Here is a 26644-nt window from a genome sequence, read left to right as displayed (position 1 = left end):
AGTAGACATGGGAGACTTCATTTTGTTCTGTACTAAGAAAAATTCTTCTGCCTTGGGATGCTGTTGATCTATGACCTTACCCCCAACCCTGTGCTCTCTGAAACATGTGCTGTGTCCACTCAGGGTTAAATGGATTAAGGGCGGTGCAAGATGTGCTTTGTTAAACAGATGCTTGAAGGCAGCATGCTCGTTAAGAGTCATCACCACTCCCCAATCTCAAGTACCCAGGGACACAAACACTGCGGAAGGCCGCAGGGTCCTCTGCCTAGGAAAACCAGAGACCTTTGTTCACTTGTTTATCTGCTGACCTTCCCTCCACTATTGTCCTGTGACCCTGCCAAATCCCCCTCTGCGAGAAACACCCAAGAATGATCAATTAAAAAATAAATAAATAATAAATAAAAAATAAAAAAATAAAAAAAAACTCACAGTGCTGTCATTTTATAATCTCTTGTGATGTACACCTCTCTCCAAACTTTTATTTTTCCATCTGCCCATTATACACTGAAGTTAGACCCACTAAAGTCTCTAGTTTATTCTTTGAATATTCAAAATTTTTTCTAACTTAAAGGCTTTTAATGTATCCTCTTTTCTTCCATTTGCCTTCCATCATGTTAACGCTCAGTTATCTTTAAGAACTCAGTTGAGAAGAAAAGTGTTCTAAAAAATTATCACTGACATGTCTTCTAATCTGGGTTAGAAGCTCGTCCTATGTGCTTCTCAAGATTCCTATACTCTTCCTATGAGAGCCCTTGTGTGTTTCTAGGGGTCTGTATCTCCCACTACAAGCAACTTAAGAGCGGAGATTTTGCATCATTCTCTATTATATGCCAAGCTCTTAGCACAATACGTGACACACTGTAGGCCCTCCCTAAATGATTGTTGAATTAGAACAGGAATTAAAAGAAATTAAAGAATGTGTAAGCAAAAGCTCGGTTGTATGTAAGAGAAACCCAATTCCCCCTGAAGAAGAGAAAGAGCTGGAGTCCTTTAAAATTAACTGCTTGTTTTTCTGTGGCTAGTGAGCCTTATCTCTCCCTTTCCCAGGCATTGTGAAGACCCTATTTCTCTAGCTGTGCAGGTGCAAGGTCACTAGGCAGATAAACTCAAGTTGTAAAACATGTTTTTCCTTGAAAAAATAAGAAATACTGTAATACATGTCTTAATTGAATAACTGTCTTTGTTTCTCACTTCTGTAATATGCTTCCCCCTGCACAGATCTTCGCCCGCCTCACAAAATGCTTAAAAGGTAACCGGACTCTTTGTTTGGGGCTCAGTCCTTTGGATGTTAATCCGACTGGGTCGGTGCACCTAAATAATTAAATAATTCCTCCTCAACCCCTCAGTCTCTCTGGTTCCTTAATTATCCCGCTGCAGAATGGATTAAAAAATAAAGAAATAATTATTATATAAGTAGGCAACAAGTGTTAGAAAAGAACCTTTGCACATACGATATACACGTAACTAAGAATAAATTATTGGTATAAATTTATGGACACAATAAGTGCTTATATTTCTTATTCATAAATTTTATTTTTCTTGGATATTTATGAATAGGAAATATAAGTGCTTTAGCAGATTTATAAACGAGGAACTGAGGGAAGTTTTCACGCCACATTGCCACCTTGAAAAGATGGCTATTGGAGTTGTTGGAGGTTATACGAGGAGCCACAATGGAAGTGTAAGTAAGTTTTCCACTGTATCTCTCCAGCACATCTGACCACAATCCCACCTTAGCTTTCACCAGCAACAGCAAGACCAACAACAACAGCAACATCATTATCAAGTACCTGTGGTGCTGTTTCACATTTTCTTTTTATTTTCATTTAACCCTCAGAGCAACTGACAAAGTAGTTGTTATTATTACATCTATTTTACAGATGAGGAAAAATAGATCAGAGAGATTAGATAATTTGCCCATGTTCATACAGGTAATAAGTGACAGTTTCAGAATTTGAACCCAGATGTGTCAGATTCTAAAGGCCTTATTCTTTAGTTCTCTACTTTACAGTTTCCCATTGTCCTTTGAAGAACACATTTGGGCTTGCTCTCAGACTCACCAACATAAATCATCATTTACATATCAGGGCATGTGTGAGTTCCAGCAGTTCACTGAAATAAAATCCCTGAGCCTTAACCCTCCCATCTCAAATACAGTGAAAATTTATTTTAATGATAATGATGGTAATTTTTTATTTGACACTTTTTATAATGCTGATGTTAAAGTCAAGAAGCATTTCTCTGTAATGGAAAAAATGTCTCATTTTTCTTCCTACTGGGCGGTCAGAAGTTGGATTTTAGAAAAAATATATTGAATAGGGATTATACCGCCTTCCTTCCTTAAACCTCATAAAGCAATGGAGTAGGTGGATAAGAAGAAATAGAACCAATTTCTGGAAACAACTTTGGAGTAATGATCACAGAAGTTACAGATATCCAAGAATGCCTAAAGAAATATATCTGTCCTTCCATACCCACGACACACAAATAGGATTTATAGTTAGGAGAGAAAGGATAGAGTCAGTCAAACGTCCAAGGTTCTTGTGATTGGTGCCATGATAGAAGGATTGAGCTTTACGAACAGGCTCATGTTCTCCTGAGTTTGTGGGTGAAGCTCTGAGTCACTGGAGATTTAAGGTCAAATATTCATGCTCTCAGAATTATTTTCATAAGGAGGTATTCTTGATTACACAGAATTGGGAGGTGAGGAAATTTCCTAGAAAATAAAACAACATTAATGTCCAAGAACAGGATCATTATCTCCTTCTCCTCCCATCCCTTCCTGTTATCATCATAATCATCAACAATAAAATCCATTCATTGATGTTTACTGTGCCAAATGCCATAAAGATTATATACACAGTACTCACAACAAACATTAGAAGAGAATGAAAATATTATTTTCATTTTACAGTTAATATATCTAAAATGTAGAAAGAATTATTAATTTTTCCTAGGTCATACAAGTAGAAAGTTACAAGTTATAAGAAAATAATAAAACTTAATTACAGCTGTATAAGAAAGTATGCTCTTATATATCAAGTACAGTATTTCCTCTTGCATGTTCACATCCAAATTCTTTTCTACCCTTCATTCCATCTCTAACATTCATACAATCTCTAATTCCAGGAACTCCACAAATCATTACCATATAAAGGTTTATTTCTAAGCATCAGAAACAACTTCAAACCCTACAGGGAGGCTTTGAGACCATGTGAATGATTAATCATTTGAAAAATCTCACCTCTCTTGAATTACAGCAGTTTGCACTGCACCACATGGCTATGGCAGAGATGGTTACGCATAATTCCAGCGAGGTGAGAATCAGCAGTAGAGACACCATGCCCTAGGGGATATGATGCCTTATATCAAACCCAGTGGCAACATCCAGAGGTAAAAAAAAAAATGTCAGCAGGAAACCAGACTACAACATCTCCCTCCCGTAAAGTGGAACAAAGTGAACCATAAATTAAAGACAGAGACACATATAACACTGTAGAAGAGATAGTATCTCAATCTAAAAGCATGAAAACATTTTCTCTAATGAGAAAGATGTGTCACATTTCTATGTCAACGCATGTGAAGTAGCTACAGGGGGAAGAAGCTGTAGAAACAAAATTCTGACATTATCACTAACATCTTCCAATCCGAATAGTAGTAAACTAAGGAGAGGAGTAGGCAGTTTAGAAAAATGAACAAAAATGGCCCTTCCACAATTTCATTAATAGCACTTCATAGGAGTTTAGGCATTTACATTATCCCTAGAAACTAAAACACTGAGCTAATATAAACAAAAAATAAAATTGTTGGGCTAATGATTCTACTATTGTTACTGAGGCACCTAGAAGCAACCAATACAATATATCCCTGGAGGAAAAATACCTCCAAATTCACAGAAAAATCAGGCTCTGACAAATATAAATTTAGATCATTAAAAATGTAATAAAGAAAATGAGAACACAAACTTCCATAAGTAGTGTCTCACCCATAGGTGGGAACTGAACAATGAGAACACTTGGACGCAAGGCGGGGAACATCACACACCAGGGCCTGTCGTGGGGTGGGGGGCTGGGGGAGGGATAGCATTAACAGAAATACCTAATGTAAATGACATGTTAATGGATGCAGCAAACAAACACGACACATGTATACATATATAACAAACCTGAACGTTGTGCACATGTACCCTAGAACTTCAAGTATAATAATAATAATAAAAACAGGAAGCTTAGGAGTGAGTCTGTAATTAGCAGTTCATCGATCGCTGGGATGAAATGGATAATTCCAAAGGAAAATATTAATTTCTAAGTAGACTTCAGAAGAGGTAGAGTACCTGAACACAAATTTTTAAAAAATTGGTAAGGTTGGCCGGGCGCGGTGGCTCATGCCTGTAATCCCAGCACTTTGGGAGGCAGAGGCGGGCAGATCACGAGGTCAGGAGATCGAGACCATCCTGGCTAACACAGTGAAACCCCGTCTCTACTAAAAATACAAATAATTAGCCGGGTGTGGTGGCGGGCGCCTGTAGTCCCAGCTACTCGGGAGGCTGAGGCAGGAGAATGGTGTGAACCCAGGAGGCGGAGCTTGCAGTGAGCCGAGATGGCGCCACTGCACTCCAGCCTGGGCGACAGAGCAAGATTCCGTCTCAAAAAAAAAAAAAAAAAAAAAGGTAAGGTTATTAAAGAGCTTTCCTTTGAAAACACCATGCTCATTTCATTCTAAAGTGCAGTCCTTCAAAACTTCAAGTCATTATTTGAACATTCCAGATTGCAGAGAAAGTTGTAAATCTCTCAAGTTTGTTTTATTAAGCAAGGAGATATGAAATGAAACTTTATGTTTTCATTTTTTTATTTTTTGAGACAGTTTCACTCTTTTTGCCCAGGCTGGAGTGCAATGGCGCAATCTCGGCTCACCGCAACCTCTGCCTCCCGGGTTCAAGTGATTCTCCTGCCTCAGCCTCCCAAGTAGCTGGGATTACAGGCGCCTGCCACCATGCCCGGCTAATTTTTTTTTTTTTGTATTTTTAGTAGAGACGGGGTTTCACCATGTTGGCCAGGGTGGTCTCGATCTCTCGACCTCGTGATCCGCCCGCCTCGGCCTCCCAAAGTGCTGGGATTACAGGCGTGAGCCACCGTGCCCGGTGAAATGAAACTTTAAAAAAAATCTCTCTGGGGAGTGTAATAGTAGTAGTTGTGGTAATAATAATTGTGTATCATGATATGCTAAGCCTTGTTTTAATTGCTTATCATATGTTAACTTTTTAAATACTCACATCAATCCTATGAGACGGGTACTATTGTTATCCTCATTTCAAAAATGAGAAAATTCAAGGGATTATCTAATTTGCCCTTCATTATAAAGCAAATAGGCGACAGACCCAAGATTCAAATTATGGGATGGGCGTGGTGGCTCACGCCCCTTATCCCAGCACTTTGGGAGGCCGAGGCGGGCGGGTCACGAAGTCAGGAGATCAAGACCATCCTGGTTAACACAGTAAAACCCCGTCTCTACTAAAAAAATACAAAAAATTAGCTGGCATGGTGGTGGCCGCCTGTAGTCCCAGCTACTCGGGAGGCTGAGGCAGGAGAATGCTGTGAACCCAGGAGGGCGGATCTTGCAGTGAGCCGAGATCACTCCACTGTACTCCAGCCTGGGCGACAGAGCAAGACTCCGTCTCAAAAAAAAAAAAAAAGATTCAAATTATGGCACATTGGTACCTGATATATTATTTTTCTGTACATCCTGGATTGTTTGAAATATTTTATACTTATACATATTTTTCAGAAACATACATTTGATATGGAGCCCGTGTAATTGCATAGGTCCGGTGACTCTGAAGACTGACAACTCCTTAATGACTGGATATTAACTGCTAAATTTAGTGAGAGAAAAGCAGTCCCCACTAGTGCAATTGTAGCACTGGCAATGTTCATTCCAAAACTGTTCTCTATCTAAAAAAGAATAAGAATTTTCAATTAATATATGCAGCACATACTTCATTCCTTTGGCAACAATTCATTGAAACAAACATTGATTGAATATTGTTTACACACCCATTGATATCCTAGATGCGAGGCTAACATCGATGACCAAAGAAAGATTTCTGTCCCCCACCCTCCATGGAGCTTATATTCTAGCAATAAAAACAAAGAAAAAAGTAAACATACTATAGGTAAATTACATAATATTTTTGAAAGTGATTAAGTACTAGGGGCTAACAGAATGGGATAAGGAGAATCTGGGAATCCAAAGAGAGGAGTGGGGGTTCATGATATTAAATAGAAATGACACTGGGGAGAGGCATGAAAGAGCTGTGGGTGCCAGCCAGGAGGATATCTGGGGGAATATCCTTGCAATTAGGGAAACACTCAAAATCCTGAGGCCAGAATCTTCTGGGGCAGCAAAGGGGTCAAGGGCGTTGGAGGCACATAGTCAATACTAGGAAATGAAGAAGAAGGAAAGTTAACAGAGAGCCAAATCATGTAGGGCTCTGCAGATCATGAAAAGGAACTTGTTTCTAACTCTAAGAAAAATACAAAGCCAATGAAGGATTTGGAGCAAATAAATGATATACTTGGCTTTATGGTTTCAAGGGATCACTGTTTCTAGCAAGGCAAAGAGAAGTTCAATGATAAAAGCTAGAAGCCCAATTAGGAGAGACAAGGTGGATTGGATGAAATGTCATCAATAGAAAGATAAGAAAAGGTCAAAACTGGATATAATAATAGCTTGAAAGTAGAGCCAACATTATTTGCTGATAAATAGGATTCAGGATTGTGAAAGAAAGAAGACTCTGGGTTATTCTAAGGTGTTTGGTCTGGGAATCTGGAAGGATGACATTCCCATCAGCTGACATGAGGAGAAGGTTTGAGGAAGAAGACTGGGAGTTGAGCTTTGGATCTTTACATGCCAGTCTGATGATCAGGAGAGACACCTGGGCTGGAAATACTTATTTCAGGGTTGTGGGCATACAGATATTACTTGAAGTCATAAGAATGTGTGAGATCACAGAATAAGTACGTATAGATTGAGAAGAGCAGGTGGCAAAGAATTCAGCTCTGGGGCACCAGAACATTAAAAGGTCAGAGACAAGGAGAGGAACCAGGAAAGGAGACTGAGATGGAGAAAGCAAAAGATGGGAGGAAAACCAGCCAAGCAATGTATGCTGGAAGCCAAGTGAGGAAATTCCTGGAAGGAGGAGTGGGAGACTAACTATGCTAAATGCTACTCATAGCTTAAGTTAGATGAGGATCAAGAGTTGACCGTTGTTTTAGCAGGGTGGAAGTTTTCAGTGATCTTAAAGACAGCAGTTACAGAAGGATAGTAGGGAATAAAATAAAGTCTTATTGAAGTGGGTTTGATTCAAACCGGTAGATGGAAATCAGAGAAAGAACATGATGATTCCTTTGAAGGAGTTTAGCTACAGAAGGAAAATACAAATTGTGCCTGTCCCTAGCAGGGAGAAATAATGTCAAGGTTTTCTTGTTTTGTTTTGTTTTTAAGTTGAGAACAGTAACTGGATGTTTACATGCTGATTAGAGATGGGGCAAGGTAACTCACACCTGTAACCCCAGCCTTTTGGGAGGCTGAGGCAGGAGGACTGCTTGAGCCCAAGATTTTGAGACCAGCCTGGGCAACATGGCAAGATCCTGTCTCTACAAAAAAAAAAAAAAAAAAAAAAAAGACAAAAATTAGCCTGGGATGGTGGCACACACCTGTAGTCCCAGCTATGTGAGAGGCTGAGGTGGGAGGATTGCATGAGCCCTGGAAGGTGGAGGCTGTAGTGAGCTGTGACCACACCACTGCACTCCCATCTGGGTGACAAAATGAGACTCGAAAAATATATATATAGCAGAGAGACACAAATTAAAGTGATGCACTTATGTGGGGAAAAAAGAATGGAATCTTATAGTCAAGTAGGGAGATCAGCTTTAAAGAAAATCACAAAATTTTCCTATGGTAAGAGGCTAGAAGAAAAAAATACATTGGTACAGATCTAGTCCATTAGTAGTGGAGGTCTGAAAATTCTCTTCTAATGGCTTCAGTTTTCTCAGAAGAGACAGAAAAATCATCAGCAGAGAGTAGGGATGACAGAAGTGGGATTGGTGTTTGAGGATACAATAAAATGGTAAAATAGCTATCCATGGAGGAAGGAAAGTGAATGAATGGAGTAGGAAAGTGGAGTATCAGTGGCTACGTGACTCACTAAGAACACATCATAGAGACTTAGCAGTTGTTTAGAATAGAAGTTTGGACTTTCAGTTGTCAAACTAGTTAGTGGTGGGAGTTCTTACTTCCAAATGATTAGAATTGGTCAAACTGGACAACACATAAAAATCAAGAAGACTTTTTCTAAGCTTCAAGTTCACCAGTATTAAGAGCAAGCATCCCAGGAATGCATCCTCACAATGTATGTGATCTTCTGCTGACCTACCATCTGAATACGTTAAGAAAACTAATTTTTTGTGCATTAAATGATACTCAGTGTCTCAGTTGTATTCGTGGACACTTACTGTCCTACTGTTTATGAATAATATATTTCTACTCCTCTGATCATAGAAAAAGAGGAAGTGCTACTTACCCATGCTCTTGTGGGTTTTATCCCTGCTACAACAGACAAGATTCCTGAACTACAGAACTGTTTGAAAATAGGAAGTAAAACAGATAAAGGAATATTAAGTCTCAACCATTTTCTTCTTGGTCCTCCCTCAATTAGCAGATATCCAGCAATAGTCATACAAACCTCCTTTTTAAATTCACATCCTAGGACACAGAATTGTACTTGATGCTGCTCACTTTATTTATTTATTTTGTCTTTCCATGCAATTAGTTTTATTCATTTTATTTTTTTAAATTTTTTTATTTCCATACGTTATTGGGGAACAGGTGGTGTTTGGTTACATGGATAAGTTCTTTAGTGGTAATTTGTGAGATTATGGTGCACCCATCACCCAAACCGTATACACTGCACACAATTTGTAGCCTTTTATCCCTCACCTCCTTCCCACCTTTCCCCCTGAGTCCCCAAAGTCCATTGTGTCATTCTTATGCCTTTGCATCCTCATAGCTTAGCTCCCGCTTATAAGTGAGAACATATGATGTTTGATTTTCCACTCCTGAGTTACTTCACTTAGGCTAATGGCTTATGCAAGGATTTAATGACGAAGAAGCCAAAAACAAATGCAATAAAATCAAAGATAAATAGCTGGGACCTAATTAAACTAAGGAGCTTTTGCACGGCAAAAGGAACAGTCAGCAGAGTAAACAGACAACCCATAGAGTGGGAGAAAATCTTCACAATCTATACATCTAACAAAGGACTAATATCCAGAATCTGCAATGAACCCAAACAAATCACCAAGAAATAAACAAACAATCCCATCAAAAAATGGGCTAAGGACATGAATAGACAATTCTCAAAAGAAGATATACAAATGGCCAACAAACATATCATTCACTTTTTAAAAATGAACCATCAGGGAAGTAATAAATAATCAAAGCTGAATGAATACATTTTAAAATCACCCCTATTTCTTCTGATTGAATGTTGACCCAGATAATGGAAATGATTCTTCTGACTTTCAGACAGTAATCAGCAGACAAATTTCTTAACTCTCAAGCCAGGACTCTCTGCTGTACCACAAGGCAATTCATCAATACCCATTTTTCATTCAATTTTTTAAGTATCTATAAATGTAACACATAGTTATATATAAGATAATTTTTAGGACTTCATTTGTACTTGGCAAATGTGGTTTCTCTTAATCAGAAAGAGATTTTTGGCCTGGCATCAGGGCTCATGCCTGGCAATTCCAGCATTTTGGGAGGCCAAGCTGGGAGGACCACTTGTGGTCAGGAGTTTGAGACCATCCTGGAAAACATGGTGAATCCCTGTCTCTACTAAAAATACAAAAACAAAAATTAGCTGGGCATGGTGGTGCATGCCTGTAATCCCAGCCACTCAGGAGACTGAGGCAAGAGAATCACTTGAACTGGGGAGGCAGAGGGTTTCAGTGGGCAGAGATCATGCCACTGCACTCCAGCCTGGATGGCAGATCGAGACCTTGTCTCAAAAAATAAATTAATTAAGTAATTGATTAAATTAAAAAATAAAAAAGAGTTTATTGTCTCTAATTGTTTATATCAAGAATTGTGAATCAAAACCACAGCATGCAACCTTCCAATAACCTACAAACAATATTTTTGTCATCAAACACATCTCCAGCAGTGGTATCTAAGAAATAACATACAGCCAGGGGAGTATGAATACTCACAAACACAGCACCCCAAATCGGGTAGCCTGTGTAGAAGGTGAAGAAAAAGTGCTTTTGGACGTGGTACAGGTATTGCAAGGAACCCAGAAAGACACCCAAAGCCAGAATCATTGCTGCATTCAGGATCTGGATGGCCTGAAAGAAGAAAGGGGGAAAAGGCATAACAGTCATATACTAAAGTGGACACTGAAAACAGGCCATTTTAATTTTCCTCAGAAAGGAGATGTCGGTGCTTGAAATGGTTAAAGTGTCAAGCCTAAATTAACAGAACAAGAGCTTATCTGAAAGAGTTTTTTATTCCACACTATCCACACCAATTCCAGTGGCAGCATTTCGTCTTCACCTCTCCCCCACATTTCTGTTCATTCTCACGAACTCCTCTCAGAAAGTGGCAGGAGAGTAAAACAGACATGATTGGTAAGGTAGATGGAGTCAAAGTCTCTTCCCAGCATGCTTTTGCATCATAATATGATGAAGGCAGACAGAGGATAAGCCATATCCTACTCAGCCTTTCTCTCAACCCAATTTTTAACCCTTCTCTCAACCCAATTTTTAAATTTAAAATATAGAATATAAGCTTCATAGAGCTCAGCCTCCTCAAATGACTGGTCAAAAGGCACAAAACAAAAAATGAAGGGTCTTGGAATCTGTTCTCCAAGGTTTGATGTTTTCTACCATGAGAAAATGCCTTTGCATTTCTGCTCCCCAGATCTATAAGAAGTCCCTGTCTTTTCTCCAATCATTATTAAGTCAGTGATAAATAACTCAGAATTTCCTCCTTCTCAGCATAAGCAAGGTTTTCTACATGATACAGTTGGCTCTTGAACAACACTGGGGTTTGGAATGCCCACCCCTTCACGGTGGTAAATCCACGTAAAACTTATGACTTCCCAAAAACTTAACTACTAATAGCCTACTGTTGACCAGAAGTCTTACTATTAATATAAACAGTCGATTATCACATATTTTGTATGTGACATATTATATACAATAAGCTAGAGAAACTAAAAACATTAAGGAAATCATAAGAAAGAGAAAATGTATTTACTATTCATTAAGTGGAAGTAGATTATCATAAAGGTCTTCATCCTCATCCTCTTCACGTTGAATAGACTGAGGAAGAAGAGGGAGAGCAGGGGTTGTTCTTGCTGTCTCGGGATGGCAAACAGAGGTGGAAGAAATCCACATGTAAGGGAATCCTCACAGTTCAAACACACATTATTCACAGGTCAACTGTATTTATTTTCTACCCTCTTAAATCAGTGTTTAAACTAAGGCTGACTTACCCCAAGAACTTGTAATTTTGCTTTCTGATAATCTGGTGATCCATCTATGGGCTGGTGGACAGAAGTATTCAGCTCATCTGGTCCCGCCTCACTGCCTGGGGTACCATGGGCAGAGGCTGACCCCAGCTCTGCATTATCAACTTCGTGGGAGGCCATTGGGGTTGTTTATGGCTGTGATAGAAAAGAAATCCAAAGGCTTCATGCTTTCCCTTTTTCCACTAGCTACTAAAATTTTGAGTGTTACAGAAGGGTTCAATTCTGTCCATACATTACAATGACTCTCCACAAATGGGACACCAGGGCAGAGTAACAGAGTTTGTACAATATTCAATTCTGTCTTGCCTTGGAGTAGTAGACATCATCGGGTCATTGTAGTAGGCCTTGGTGCTTCACTTAACTTTGGAATGGTAAAGAGCAATTTCTTTATCATTTTGCATGCACTGATATATAGTCCCTGCCTTTCTTCAAGTCAGTCAAGGGCAACCAGACATATGGTTTCTCTGAGCAGTGGTCTCTTTATAAGAATAATGGCTTTAGTCACATTCCAGTAATAATAGTAGGTGTCATTTATTTAGTACTTATTACTATATGCCAAGCACTGTCTGGATGCTGTGAATGTATTAATATACTTAATCCTGTTATAATATTATTATTATTCCCGTTTCACAGATGAAAAAAATTGAGGTATAGAGAGACTGAGAAACTTACCCAAACTCATATGGCTTATAAATCATTTCAGATTTTACTAAAAACATTCTACTCTAAGGTCCAATATTTTTCAAATCACCACATTATATAGCACTATATAGAAGACGTCTTTCTGAGTACCAACATAGCATGGTAGAGTTTAAGCACTATGGAAGATCCAAATTCAAATCCAGATTTCATCATTTACTAGTTGCATGACCTTGTAATGGGAACCTCAGTTTTCAGAGTTTAAGCACTATGGAAGATTCCAATTCAAATCCAGATTTCATCACTTACTAGTTGCATGACCTTGTAGTGGGAACCTCAGTTTTCACTTCTGTAAAAATGGGAATATTTTAATTTTATATTAACATTGCGAGAGTTGACTTTGATAATGTATGGAATTCTCAACCTGTGAACAGGTGGTATCAGCTTTTAACTTATACTCTGCCTTCTGACAAAAAGGACTTCAAGTTTGTATATATATAAGGGTCACAAAACAACCACCTCAATCATTATAGCTAAAAAATATGTATCACTAAAGTACACACAGAATGCTTACATTGGACTTCTGAATGTTGGGCAAGATAACTTCCTAATTCATAGTACCCTCCTACACAAAATAGTTGTAAAATGCTTATATGCTTTTATAACTGATGAGGGAGATGGCATGAGATGAACCATAAACAAACACATAAAATGATGCTGTATTCTGCCATAACTATCGATTGGGTTAAGAATAAGATCTTAATATAAATCATTCTACCATAAAACACATGCACGTGAATGTTCATTGCAGCACTATTCACAATAGCAAAGACATAGAATCAACCTAAATGTCCATCATTTGTAGACTGGATGAAGAAAATGTGGTACATACACACTGTGGAATACTATGCAGCCATAAAAAGGAATGAGATCATGTCTTTTGCAGGAACATGGATGAAGTAGAAGCCATTATCCTTAGAAAGCTAATACAGGAACAGAAAACCAAATACCACATATTCTCACTTATAAGTGGGAGCTAAATGCTAAGAACAAATGGACACATAGAGGGGAACAAAACAACTGGAGATTATCAGAGAGAGGAGGGAGGAGATCGGGAAAAATAACTATTGGGTACTAGGCTTAGTACCTGGGTGACAATCTGCACAACACACCCCTGTGGCACAAATTTACCTATATAACGAACCTGTACATGTACCCGTAAACCTAAAATAAAAGCTTTTTATTGAAAAAGAAAGTATAGTATCTTAATTTCTACTCTTTGTTACAAATTATATACTAGATCCATTTTTCTAATAACTTAATTTTTTGTCAAGCTAAATACACGCCACTTTCAGGATGTTTACCTTTCTGATACTCTACTCTGGGGGTGTGTATGACCCTCATTTAAGTGTGATGACAAATTTACTAAGCATTGACTTAAAGTGAGAGTCAAGCCATGTTTTATTATTACACTGGGAATTGCTATAAAAGTTCATAAAATTCTCTACCAATACTGATAAAACATTTATTATAAATGTCATAAAATTTTGCTACCAATACTCTTCATCAAAGTTTCCTACCAACATTGATTTTCATGCCAAGATTAAATTACATTCTGTATGTATTTAAGTATGGATAAATGTGAAATGACAAGGAACCCTTAACCTCCCGTGTTCAACACTGCACAGAACCCAAGAGTGAGGGAAGATCAATAAAGCTTAAAGCAAACTCTATGTGAATGAGTTCCTAACGTAATTATCTGCAAAAAGTATAAATAAGAATAGCCAAAAAGCCAAGACTTCAAATTTATCCACTGGGAAATTTGTGTGTATTTTGGATTAAATATCTAATGAACTAAGATGCATGCAATATGGAGAATGTTGCTGCTTTATGACCAGATAATTTCTCGCCTACGTCTCCCGCCTCACCCCTCACCCATCCCTATCTCAAAACTCCATCCAGCCTTATTTTCTTGATTTGTCTTCCTTCAGAAGTTCTAAGCCCTCAAATGTCTTCAATCCTCTGTGCTATCCCCCATTCCTGAAAGACAAGTCCCCTCAAGCTTCACCTGGATAATTTCTGCTCTCCTTCCAGACTGAATTTTTTTTTTTTGAGTTGGAGCTTTGCTCTGTCTCCCAGGAGTGCAGAGGCCCGATCTCAGCTCACTGCAACCTCCGCCTCCTGGGTTCAAGCTATTATCCTGCCTCAGCCTCCCAAGTAGCTGGGATTACAGGCGTGCACCACCACACCCAGCTAATTTTTGTACTTTTAGTAGAGATGGGGTTTTACCATGTTGGCCAGGCTGGTCTCGAACTCTTGACCTAGGTGATCCACCCACCTCAGCCTCCCAAAGTGCTGGGATTACAGGCGTGAGTCAATGCGCCCGGCCCTTCCAGACTGATTTTCAGCCCACATGTCATACTTCCAGGACGCTGTTTTTAGTCCTGGCCAACTCTGGAAGAAGCATGCACCCCTTTGGGTTGCTCTCAAAATTTCCTCAACTTTCCTTCTCATACCACTTAATCAGCCTGAGCTTTAATTGCCTGGATACTTGTCTGTTACCTCGTTGTCTACTCATCACTGCAACTCCAGTGCCTAGCTCAGAATCATCAGATGGCAAGCACTCAGTTAACACACATGTTCAATCAGTAACCAGACTTTTGGTCCAGCCCAAGGTAGGCATCCTGATAAATGATGATGGAAAATACCTCTGCAAGCACTGGAGCCTCTCATCTCAAGAAACTCCAAGAGCATTTCTGAAGAGAGCAAATATCTAACCATATTATTTAACTTGATTTGTTTCAAATAATCAAAATAATCAGGTAGAATTTTCAGCCTCCAGGTGAAACAAACTATGTTTTCTAAAATTTGGTTAAATCAGTTATTTATTTTTTAAAAAATCAGAGAAATGGTCCGGGTGCAGTGGCTCATGCCTGTAATCCCAGCACTTTGGGAGGCAGAGGCGGGAGGATCTCGAGGTCAGGAGATTGAGATCATCCTCGCTAACATGGTGAAACCCTGTTTCTACTAAAAACACATAAAATTAGCTGGTTGTGACAGCACGCGCTTGTAATCCCAGCTACTCAGGAGGCTGAGGCAGGAGAATTGTTTGAACCCATGAGGCGGAGTCTGCAGTGAGCCGAAATCGTGCCATTGCACTCCAGCCTGGGTGACAGAGTGAGACTCTGTCTCTCTCTCTCTCTCTCTCACACACACACACACAAAATCAGAGAAATGTAGATTTTCTAGGAAACTGCCAGTTAAGTTCATCTCTCCAGCTCTTAGTATGTGGCAGGCATTTGTTCTAAGGGCTTTATCCATGTTTACTAATTTAGTTCTCACAACATCAGATGAATGGGTACTACTGCTATGATCCTTTCCATCTAACAGATGAAGAAGCTGAGGAACAAAGAAGTTAAGTAGCTTTCCCAAGCCCACACAGCCAGCAATTTGAGAAGCTAAAAATCAGAACCTCAAGCTATCATTACACTCCACTGTCCCCTGAGCTATGCTAAAATGCACTTTGCAGACCCCATACTTCAGGCATATCGAGACCACCCCTCATTATCAGAGCTGGCAGACAAACTCAGGTGCAGCCAGTGGGATTTAATGTACCTCAGAGGTGCGTGTGCATGTGTGTGTATCCATACCCACATTTTCCCAAAGAAATTGCTGTATTATTATGTCTAACACTTTTTATCATGGCTCCAAAGGAATCATCACATCCTAAAGACAAGCCATGTTCACAGTTAAATGTTCCAAACCTCTACATAGCAACCAAACAGAGACCTTTGCAGACATCCCCAGTAGTCCACTGGGAGGCATTTTAACAAAAGATATAAAAGAAAGGGGAATGTCTATGGAGAGGGAATCTATACCTTGGAGGCTTCAGGCTTTGGCAGACGGCTTTCCTCCCAAGTCCACCTTGTCGCAAGTAGGAGACACTCAGAAAAGATCACTACAGCATCTTTTCCTGATAACGGAAGCCTCCACAGACTTAACGTTATCTTTGCCTTATGCAACACTTTAGAGGACTTGGTGAAAGTGTTTTGCGGGCTGACTGACCAGTGTGCTAATCACATCTGCATTTGGGGCCTCGCTGATCCATTGTGTTTCCCCAGGGCTTAGTAATGATTAGGAAACTGGTGTGAGGGATAACTGTCTTCTGGCTTTCAGATGTTGCTTAACACATTGCTGGAACAGGAAACACAAGCAACAAATATGGGTAGACAAGTGGGAAGAGGTTGTGGGTTGGAGGTAGAACAGTGTTAGGTGCATAGCAAGAAGAGACAAAGTCACACTGTAAGAGAAGCATCTGGAGGAGGGAGGTGGTCACTCAGGCACTTATTTTACATGATGTGCCAGCAACGGTGCTATGTGCCTTATATGCGTGATGACATTCAATTCTTACATGCTTAGAGAGGTTAATTACTTTGCCCAATATCACAGATATAATAATAATGCTAATTATTGTTTAAATGTATTAAATGGTTACTACATACAGGTCATTGTTCTGAATGCTTTACATATGTTAATTCATCTCATCCTCACAATAACCCAGGACCCAGGTACTACTATTAACCCGATGTTATGGTAGAGAAAACTATGGTATAGAAATGTTACCCAGCTTTCCTAAAATTTAACTGGAAAAGCCCTGTGCAAAATCTCTGTTTTGTACAATGGTGAAGCCAGAAGTGTGCCTGTTATCCTAATATGATTGTTAAAACCCCTCCTTTCAGTTTCTTTTTTGTTTTTTGGTTTTTTTAGGTTTTTTGTATTTGTTTGTTTGTTTCGTTTGTTTATTGAGATGGCGTCTCGCTCTGTCATCCAGGCTGGAATGCAATGGTGCGATCTTGGCTTACTGCAACCTCCGCCTCCTGGGTTCAAGCAATTCTCCTGTTCCAGCCTCCTGAATAGCTGCAACTACAGGCATGCGCCACCACTCCCAGCTAATTTTTGTATTTTTAGTAGAGACAGGGTTTCACCGTATTGGTCATGCTGGTCTCGAACTCCTGACCTCCGGTGATTCACCTGCCTCAGCCTCCCAAAGTGCTGGGATTACAGGCATGAGCCATCGCGCCCGGCCTCCTTTCGGTTTCAAAAGTGGCCAAATTATATGCTTATCCTTAATAAATGTCCTAAAATAGGTAATAGAAAGATCAGAGCCAAGTGACAAGGAGTAAGGAAGTAGGTAACGTGAAGATTCAAACCACAATCCTTATGAAGGTCACAGGGCCAGGCCTGAGAGAAAGAATGAGGGCACAGCCCCTGATCCATGCCCCAGGGGAGTCTGTGAGACAGAGAAGAATGTTCACAGCAAGGAAAGCGAGGTCCTAGTCCTACAAACAGGAGCGTCAGTGGGGACGTGATCACAGGAAAGAGAAAGAGGGCCAGTTACCAAAACCAAAACATAGTGTGTGGGCAGAGATTGTGAATATGAAATGAGCAGGGGCCCAGTTGCCAGAAAATTTCTGCACAGGTGCTTCTGCTAAGAGAGCTGGCACCTGAGCCCTAGGGCAGCGGCTCTCCAGGGTCTACATTTAGGAGCGAAGGAAGGGACTGATGAAAGAGAAGACAGAGACAGAGACAGAAGTCAGAAGGAAATAGCCAAAAGGAAGGTGGTAAAGATAAGATCCTTCCCTCCCCGTTTTATCCAGAACCATTGCAAATGGAATACTGAAGAAGAAAGAGATGACAAGAAAATGCCTTCAGCGAAGAAGAGAAAGAAATCTGAAGAAGTGAAAGGAAAGAGTGGATGCTTTCAACATGCTCTTTTTGAATTTGGAGCTGTAGAAAAAGCCATGAAAGGAAGTTACTTAAACTCTAAGACTTCGGTTCTCCCATTTGTAAGTTGAAGATCATAGTGCCCACTTTGGGGTATAAAGTGTAAATGACAGAATGCATGTAAAGGTCTTAATAACTAAGATCTTCACATGAGTTCAAAGTAAATAATAAAAATGATTGAGCTCTTTCTTCAATTCCTTAGAGAATGATTGTGAGAAACTGCTTTCAAAGGAAGATTCACAAATAAAAATTTAATATACTTACCATGTACAACATGTTTTGACACATATGTGCATTGTGAAGTCACTAACACAAAGCAGATAATCTAGTGATCACATCAGATCACATAATCATCTTTTTTTTTTTTTTGGTGGTGGTGGTGAGAACATTTAAGATTTCCTCTCTTAACAAACTTCAAGTACATAGTACAGTATTAACTTCAGTTATGCTGTTCATTAGATCTGCAGAACATATGTATCTGACTGTACCTCATTAAAGCTGAGGGGGGAAACAGTAAAATAAATACATAAAAATTATTTTTATTTTTTATTTTATGTATTTATTTATTTGAGACAGAGTCTCACTCTGTCACCAGGCTGGAGTGCAGTGGCGCGATCTCAGCTCACTGCAAGCTCCGCCTCCGGGTTCAAGCAATTCTCCTGCCTCAGACTCCCGAGTAGCTGGGACTACAGGCACACACCACAACGCCCAGCTAATTTTTGTATTTTCAGTAGAGATGGGGTTTCACCACGTTGGGCAGGATTGTCTCGATCTCTTGACCTCATGATCCACCTGCCTCGGCCTCCCAAAGTGCTGGGATTACAGGCATGAGCCACCACGCCCGGCCCCCTATTTTTTCCATTTTTGTAGGTACCTAGTGTATATACTTATGAGGTACATGAGATGTTTTGATACAGGCATGAAATGCATAATACTCACATCATGAAGAATGGGGTATCCATCCCCTTAAGCAGTTATCCATTGCATTGCAAACAATCCAATTACACTCTTTATCTTAAAAATGTACAGTTATTATTGACTACAGTCACCCTGTTTTGCTATCAAATAGTGGGTCTTATTTATTCTATTTTTTTGTACCCATTAACCATCCCCACCTCCCCTCCCAGGCCCCCACTACCCTTCCCAGCCTCTGGTAACCATCCTTCTACTTTCTGTCTTCATGAGTTCAATTGTTTTGGTTTTTAGATCCCACAAGTGAGAACATGTGATATTTGTTTTTCTGTGCCTGGCTTATTGCACTTGACAGAATGATCTCCAGTTCCATTCATGTTGTTGCAAATGACTGGATCTTATTCTTTTTTATGGCTGATAAATAAAAATAAATAAATTAAAAAATTTTTAAAACAAATTAAAAAGGGAAAAATAGAAGATTCATAGACCTTTTTTCCACTTGCATGCAATATCTCCCAATGGCAAGGAGACATGATCAAGGAGAGACTGACTAGCTTTCAGTGCTGAAATACCTTAAAGAATAATCAAGTTCAAAACTCAAGTAGCAAATTTCCAAAAGGAAAAGGAAATCTTCAAGTGAATTCACCTATAGTCTAGCTATTCATTTACAAGTGCCCCATTTGACTAAAAAGCAATATATTTCTCAAGACTTGCTGGTCTTATCTACTTACTAAATATTATTGCTTGCACTGTCTGTTTTACCCCCCCATACACACTCATGCCCATGTGTGTACATATTAAAATCACATTCTTCATGAAGCAGTACCTTTATATATCTTAACACATGTATAAGCTCTTAAAACACTTAACCACCTAAGGTTTTTGACTTTGGGGTGCATTAAACATGTTTAATTCATAATTTACCAGTTTATAATGTTGCAAAAGTCACAAGTTGAAATCACGTTGAAATGGCATTAGTTACTATAATTGTAAGATTAATAAAAGATTAAGACAGACAAGGATTGTTGTTCCAAGAGGTCTTGAAATAATGAGCCATCAAATAAAATAAAACCAACAATCAGAAACTACCTTTGATTCATTCTTGTTTTGACCTCATGCTGTGTTTTCAAATAAACGAGGAAAATGGACTAGAAATCCAATCTTAGCATTTGAATGAAGGCACTGTTGTTTTAGAGGTCCTAAGAAAACTGGAAGAATTTATCATGTCATTTATTGGTAAACATGGAAATAGCCTAGATAGAAAATGCTAATACAACAGTTCTACTTTCAACTACCTAGTGGAATCTTCTGGGAAGTTTATAAGACATTAAATCAGGATATTTGTCATGAACCCAACATGAAGGTGAACTTTTTTTTTTTTTTTTTTTTTGAGACAGTCTTACTCTGTTGCCCAGGCTGGAGTGCCATGGCACAATCTCGGCTCACTGCAGCCTCTGCCTCCCGGGTTCAGGCGATTCTTGTGCCTCAGCCTCCTGAGTAGGTGGGATTACAGGGGCACACCACCATGCCCAGTTAATTTTTCTATTTTTTTTAGTAGAGACAGGGTTTCACCATGTTGACCAGGCTGGTCTTGAACTCCTGGCCTTAAGTAATCCACACGCCTCAACCTCCCAAGGTGCTAGGATTACAGGCATGAGCCACTGCACTCAGCCCAACACAAACATTTTTTAAAGGTCCCAAGGTAACGCTAATGTGAAGCCAGATTGTAGAACTACTGGGTATGTCTAAAAGACCTTTATAACGAGATAGTTGGAAATAAGATAGGAAAGAACAAATGCATTTCTCTAAGAAAGATCACCTCTTCTACTAGGGTGGCCTATGTACTTTATTTTACGGTGTAAAATTGTATCTTAGTTTGGAGTTAAACAGATTTCATTATTGACAGCCATTTTAATGGGATTTCATCCTGATAAGTACATTTTCTATAGTGCAAGATGGGCTTCATGTGTAATATTACAGCTTTTTAATCTTCTTTTGCCTTGATTTGCATTCTCCTCACCAAAGGTAACCATTGAGTTCTACATGAACACATTCTTTTTTTTTTTTTTATGGCAAGAGAGACTTTATTTATTTTTATTTTATTATTATTATACTTTAAGTTTTAGGGTACATGTGCACAATGTGCAGATTAGTTACATATGTATACATGTGCCATGCTGCTGTGCTGCACCCATTAACTCGTCATTTAGCATTAGGTATATCTCCTAATGCTATCCCTCCCCCCTCCCCCCACCCCACAACAGTCCCCAGAGTGTGAAGTTCCCCTTCCTGTGTCCATGTGTTCTCATTGTTCCATTCCCACCTATGAGTGAGAATATGTGGTGTTTGGTTTTTTGTTCTTGCAATAGTTTACTGAGAATGATGATTTCCAATTACATCCATGTCCCTACAAAGGACATGAACTCATCATTTTTTATGGCTGCATAGTATTCCATGGTGTATATGTGCCACATTTTCTTAATCCAGTCTATCATTGTTGGACATTTGGCTTGGTTCCAAGTCTTTGCTATTGTGAATAGTGCCACAATAAACATACGTATGCATGTGTCTTTATAGCAGCATGATTTATAGTCCTTTGGGTATATACCCAGTAATGGGACGGCTGGGTCAAATGGTATTTCTAGTTCTAGATCCCTGAGGAATCGCCACACTGACTTCCACAATGGTTGAACTAGTTTACAGTCCCACCAACAGTGTAAAAGTGTTCCTATTTCTCCACATCCTCTCGAGCACCTGTTGTTTCCTGACTTTTTAATGATTGCCATTCTAACTGGTGTGAGATGGTATCTCATTGTGGTTTTGATTTGCATTTCTCTGATGGCCAGTGATGGTGAGCATTTTTTCATGTGTTTTTTGGCTGCATAAATGTCTTCTTTTGAGAAGTGTCTGTTCATGTCCTTCGCCCACTTTTTGATGGGGTTTTTTTTCTTGTAAATTTGATATAACCAAAGACAAAAACCACGTGATTATCTCAATAGATGCAGAAAAGGCCTTTGACAAAATTCAACAACCTTCATGCTAAAATCTCTCAATAAATTAGGTATTGATGGGACGTATCTCAAAATAATAAGAGCTATCTATGACATACCCACAGCCAATATCTTACTGAATGGGCAAAAATTGGAAGCATTCCCTTTGAAAACTGGCACAAGACAGGGATGCCCTCTCTCACCACTCCTATTCAACATAGTGTTGGAAGTTCTGGCCAGGGCAATTAGGCAGGAGAAGGAAATAAAGGGTATTCAATTAGGAAAAGAGGAAGTCAAATTGTCCCTGTTTGCAGATGACATGATTGTATATCTAGAAAACCCTGTTGACTCAGCCCAAAATCTCCTTAAGCTGATAAGCAACTTCAGCAAAGTCTCAGGATACAAAATCAATGTACAAAAATCACAAGCATTCTTATACACCAATAACAGACAAACAGAGCCAAATCATGAGTGAACTCCCATTCACAATTGCTTCAAAGAGAATAAAATACCTAGGAATCCAACTTACAAGGGACGTGAAGGACCTCTTCAAGGAGAACTACAAACCACTGCTCAATGAAATAAAGAGGATACAAACAAATGGAAGAACATTCCATGCTCATGGGTAGGAAGAATCAATATCGTGAAAATGGCCATACTGCCCAAGGTAATTTATAGATTCAATGCCATCCCCATCAAGTTATCAATGACTTTCTTCACAGAATTGGAAAAAACTACTTTAAAGTTCATATGGCACCAAAAAAGAGCTTGCATCACCAAGTCAATCCTAAGCCAAAAGAACAAAGCTGGAGGCATCATGCTACCTGACTTCAAACTATACTACAAGGCTACAGTAACCAAAACAGCATGGTACTGGTACCAAAACAGAGATATAGATCAATGGAACAGAACAGAGCCCTCAGAAATAACGCCGCATATCTACAACTATCTGATCTTTGACAAACCTGAGAAAAACAAGCAATGGGGAAAGGATTCCCTATTTAATAAATGGTGCTGGGGAAACTGGCTAGCCATATGTAGAAAGCTGAAACTGGATCTCTTCCTTACACCTTATACAAAAATTAATTCAAGATGGATTAAAGACTTAAACGTTAGACCTAAAACCATAAAAACCCTAGAAGAAAACCTAGGCATTACCATTCAGGACATAGGCATGGGCAAGGACTTCATGACTAAAACACCAAAAGCAATGGCAACAAAAGCCAAAATTGACAAATGGGATCTCATTAAACTAAAGAGCTTCTGCACAGCAAAAGAAACTACCATCAGAGTGAACAGGCAACCTACAAAATGGGAGAAAATTTTCACAACCTACTCATCTGACAAAGGGCTAATATCCAGAATCTACAATGAACTCAAACAAATGTACAAGGAAAAACATTCTTAAGATACCTAAATGCCATTGTGTTATATATATCATGGTCCTCTTTTTCACTCAGCTCTGTTAGTAATATCCAATGTTTGTTTGTTTGTTTGTTTGAGAGAAGTCTTACTCTGTCACCCAGGCTGAAGTGCAGTGGCATGATCTAGGCTCACTGCAACCTCTGCCTCCCAGGTTCAAGTGATTCTCCTGCCTCAGTCTCCCAAATACTTGGGATTCCAGGCACGCATCACCACGCCCCACTAATTTTTGTATTTTTAGTAGAGACAGGGGTTTCACCATGTTGGCCAGGCTGGTCTCAAACTCCTGACCTCAAGTGATCCACCCACCTCGGCCTCCCAGAGTGCTGGGATTACAGGCCTGAGCCACTGTGAGTGTGCAGTCTGCTGTATCCAAATACTGCACTGACATCCACTATGTTTTACCTAACCACCACCCATAAATGAACACACAGGGATTGTAGCTTGATATCAGGAACCTTCTCATACCCATGTTCCTTAATTCTGTGTGAGGATTTCTTTGCAATGTATAATCAAAATCCTAATTGCTGGGCCATAGGATGTGCACATAATTAACTTGACTGAGGACTGCCAGGTAGTAAACTCTAGAATGTCTGCACCTCTATGTGCACACATACAGTGCATGTAGCACTCAATATTTCCACTTACTGCCACCCATGGCACTATTCAACTCCATTTCTTACCAGCCTAAAAGTATTTCTGGGTAAATTTAGCTAAGCTGTAACTACATTTACTAGAATTATCTTTCCTGAACAGTCTTTGGGTTGGTCATATAAGAAATTTGTGTGGGATTTGGAAGGTAGAAAGTAAGACAGTAGCCATGGTGCACCAAAATGGGTTTAGGGTGCAGGTTACACATTTTGTCTCTGGTCCTCTGGCTCACCTCCCTAGTACCGGACTATAACTGGGCCTATAATTTCTTCTGCTCTCACCAAATCTCCTTTAGCATCTCTGAGTCTTGCACCAAGTGCTTGCACAACTCCATGGCAATGGATGCCAGGTCATCCTTGTGATTAAGGTTGGAGATGAGAGGAAGATGTGGTTCCAATGTGTTCTTTTGCTTCCATGCTTCAAGGTCGCTTAATTACTGTACAAAACACATAACATAAAATGTACCATCTTAACCATTTTTTCAAGTCCAGCTTGTTTTCCAGGTTGCCAGCCCTGCTGACCTACAAGCAACATCAGGCTCACCATCAGATGCAAAAGTAACAGCCTTCCCAGTTCTCAAAATTAATTACGATAAATCCCTTATCAATATCACTCAATCTGGTTCTGCTTACCTGATTGAACCCTAACTGCTACAAGGTATAAGTATTATATCATGACTCTTTTCTGGTTTTCGTTTCTCTATTAGCTTTTTGGACTTGTTTTCCTTTGAGTCATCAGTAGATTTGTTTGATTAGAACAGTATAACATACATTTCACTGAAACCAGCTTTCAGTTTTAAAATGCCTTTTCAACCTTCTCTGAAGAAGAACAGTAGATGCTAAGGAATTCTAGGGTTTTCACAGAATATAGAATCCCCTGCCCTCAGGATTACTCCTTAATTTTAGGGATGACTTTAAAATATCATTAATTTTACTTCCATTCCATTCAACATTTTAAATATATAGTTTCACATATTAAAGATTATATAACCTTTTGAAATTCTGACTATTTTGGAAGCGTCAGAGGAATACAGGATCTTTATCAAAATAATCCATCTCTTTTTTATGATGTGAGGCTTTTGCTAGCCCTACATCTTCCTAAATTTATATCCAGACTAGAAATAGGAATTGATGTATTTGTGTATCCTAATTAGTCCCAAATATTGATTGAAGATGAATCTGCAGACGTAGTAGGGGAGAGGAAGCCCTGTAGTCACTCACTTGTGGGTCCCACGTAGACCCGGAGTTACTTCTTGTGCTTTCCTCCTGGGTAAGAAGTCCACGTCTAAGACCCAGGTGCTTTTCTAGAGAGAAGCCCACATGGCTGTCATACCTTCCTGCATTTGTGTCCCCACTGTCCGTGAAGACAGATCTCATTCCCAGTGGGCCTAGGTCTGTGCAGAGACTCATACTGACTTAGCTTTTTGCAGCATACCTTCCTTCACGTTTGTTCCTGGAATGAAGACTCTAACTCCATCGCGTCACTAAAACATGATTCTAAAGAAAGAATTTCTATTCTAACCTGTCACCTTCTCCACTTCTGAAGAAAAACAGGGATATATTTTCAAGAAAAAATAAATCAGCATTTAAATATATGAAATACACTAACTCTTTGATGATTTTTAATCATACCAAGTCTAGCTTTGCCTTCTGCAAAACTGAAAACAAAGTGTCTGTTGTTTGTGTGAAATATATTGGGTTTTATAAGTATTCTTGATGAATTCATCCCTGCATAACTTACATGTAATGAAAGAGAATGAACATATACACATAGAAAGTCTCACCAGGCTACCAGCCATGAAGTCACAAACAGAGTACTTAACAATAGAGACACTGGTTATTTTATCATTTGCATCTTTGATTTCTAATAAGGACCGGTAATCATGTAAGCAACACCTCAACCAAAATGACAATGATTTTGAGACTGAAATCTTTGCATGTGATAAATAAACATTTGTTTTTTTAAGACACTGATATTTGAGGTCATGTTATTGTAGCAGAACCTAATCAGTACTGCCTGATGCAGGTAAAGAAACAAATTTATACTGCTTTATACAACTGGCAGTTTGAGACCTGAAATAATTTGAAATCTGAATTAAGTCACTCCTAGGTTTCAGTTGTTCTAATAACGGTCATTGCCCTAAACTACTATTCAAGAACAGTGTGGTGATTATAACTCCCCCAAATCACTTAAACACACACACACACACACACACACACACACACACACACACACACAGAGACAAGTTTTTGTGGGCAAATGGAGGATGGGTCAGAGATGGGAAAACAAAGGACTTGCTCAAATATTTAAATTAATTATAGAAATAGAGATGATTCAAATGTTTACCTACTTTTATACATTAGAATGAAAGAGTAAATACCGTTTAGTAGAATTCAGTCAAGAAAAATAGATCCTACAATCCTATTGCACCCCTTGCTTTCATTTTCTCAAATGCCAGTCAAGGTGGTCCTTGACTAATTATCCAGTTAATTATTACTTTGACAGTTCAGACTTATCGTGGGAAAAATGTCCTATCCTCAATCTTTCCAATTTTAGTAAATATTATTACTGTCCACACAATTGCCTAGACCAGACATCTGGTTGTCAGGCTCGATTTTCACTAATTTCTTACCTCACTTTAAATCCATTT

At 39.2% G+C, this 26644-nt stretch overlaps 1 protein-coding gene across 3 annotated transcripts; it reads right to left on the bottom strand.

Moving 5' to 3' along the window:
* Positions 1 to 1704: 1704 nt before the first annotated feature.
* MS4A3 (membrane spanning 4-domains A3) lies at positions 1705 to 16189 on the bottom strand. Of its 3 annotated transcripts, XM_003826352.6 has the most exons (7): positions 16114 to 16189; positions 11561 to 11731; positions 10275 to 10409; positions 8582 to 8638; positions 5793 to 5951; positions 3245 to 3346; positions 1705 to 2716 (listed from the first exon to the last, which is right to left on the bottom strand). In XM_003826352.6, exons 2-7 carry the CDS (start codon positions 11714 to 11716, stop codon positions 2687 to 2689), a joined length of 639 nt encoding a protein of 212 aa, XP_003826400.4. In that variant the 5' UTR covers positions 11717 to 11731; positions 16114 to 16189; the 3' UTR covers positions 1705 to 2686. The 3 variants fall into 3 exon arrangements, with proteins under 3 accessions (XP_003826400.4, XP_008950031.4, XP_057155139.1); XM_008951783.5 differs by lacking the exon at positions 10275 to 10409; XM_057299156.2 differs by lacking the exons at positions 10275 to 10409; positions 11561 to 11731.
* Between the last annotated feature and the right edge of the window lie 10455 nt (positions 16190 to 26644).

The sequence above is a fragment of the Pan paniscus genome, chromosome 9, assembly GCF_029289425.2.
Source record: "Pan paniscus chromosome 9, NHGRI_mPanPan1-v2.0_pri, whole genome shotgun sequence".
NCBI classification, from domain to species: domain Eukaryota; kingdom Metazoa; phylum Chordata; class Mammalia; order Primates; family Hominidae; genus Pan; species Pan paniscus.
The sequence above is the reverse complement of the archived record's forward strand: the minus strand, read 5'-3'. Positions and strand labels throughout refer to the sequence as shown.

What these genes read in the sequence shown, in the direction of transcription:
- MS4A3 (XM_003826352.6), bottom strand. Translation starts at nt 11,716, where the DNA reads ATGGCCTCCCACGAAGTTGATAATGCAGAGCTGGGGTCAGCCTCTGCC. An exon ending in ACACGGGCTCCATATCAAAT is followed by an intron (nt 3,347 to 5,792) that starts GTATGTTTCTGA and finishes CATATCCCCTAG; the next exon opens with GGCATGGTGTCTCTACTGCT. An exon ending in ACTGCTGTAATTCAAGAGAG is followed by an intron (nt 2,717 to 3,244) that starts GTGAGATTTTTC and finishes TTTATTTTCTAG; the next exon opens with GAAATTTCCTCACCTCCCAA.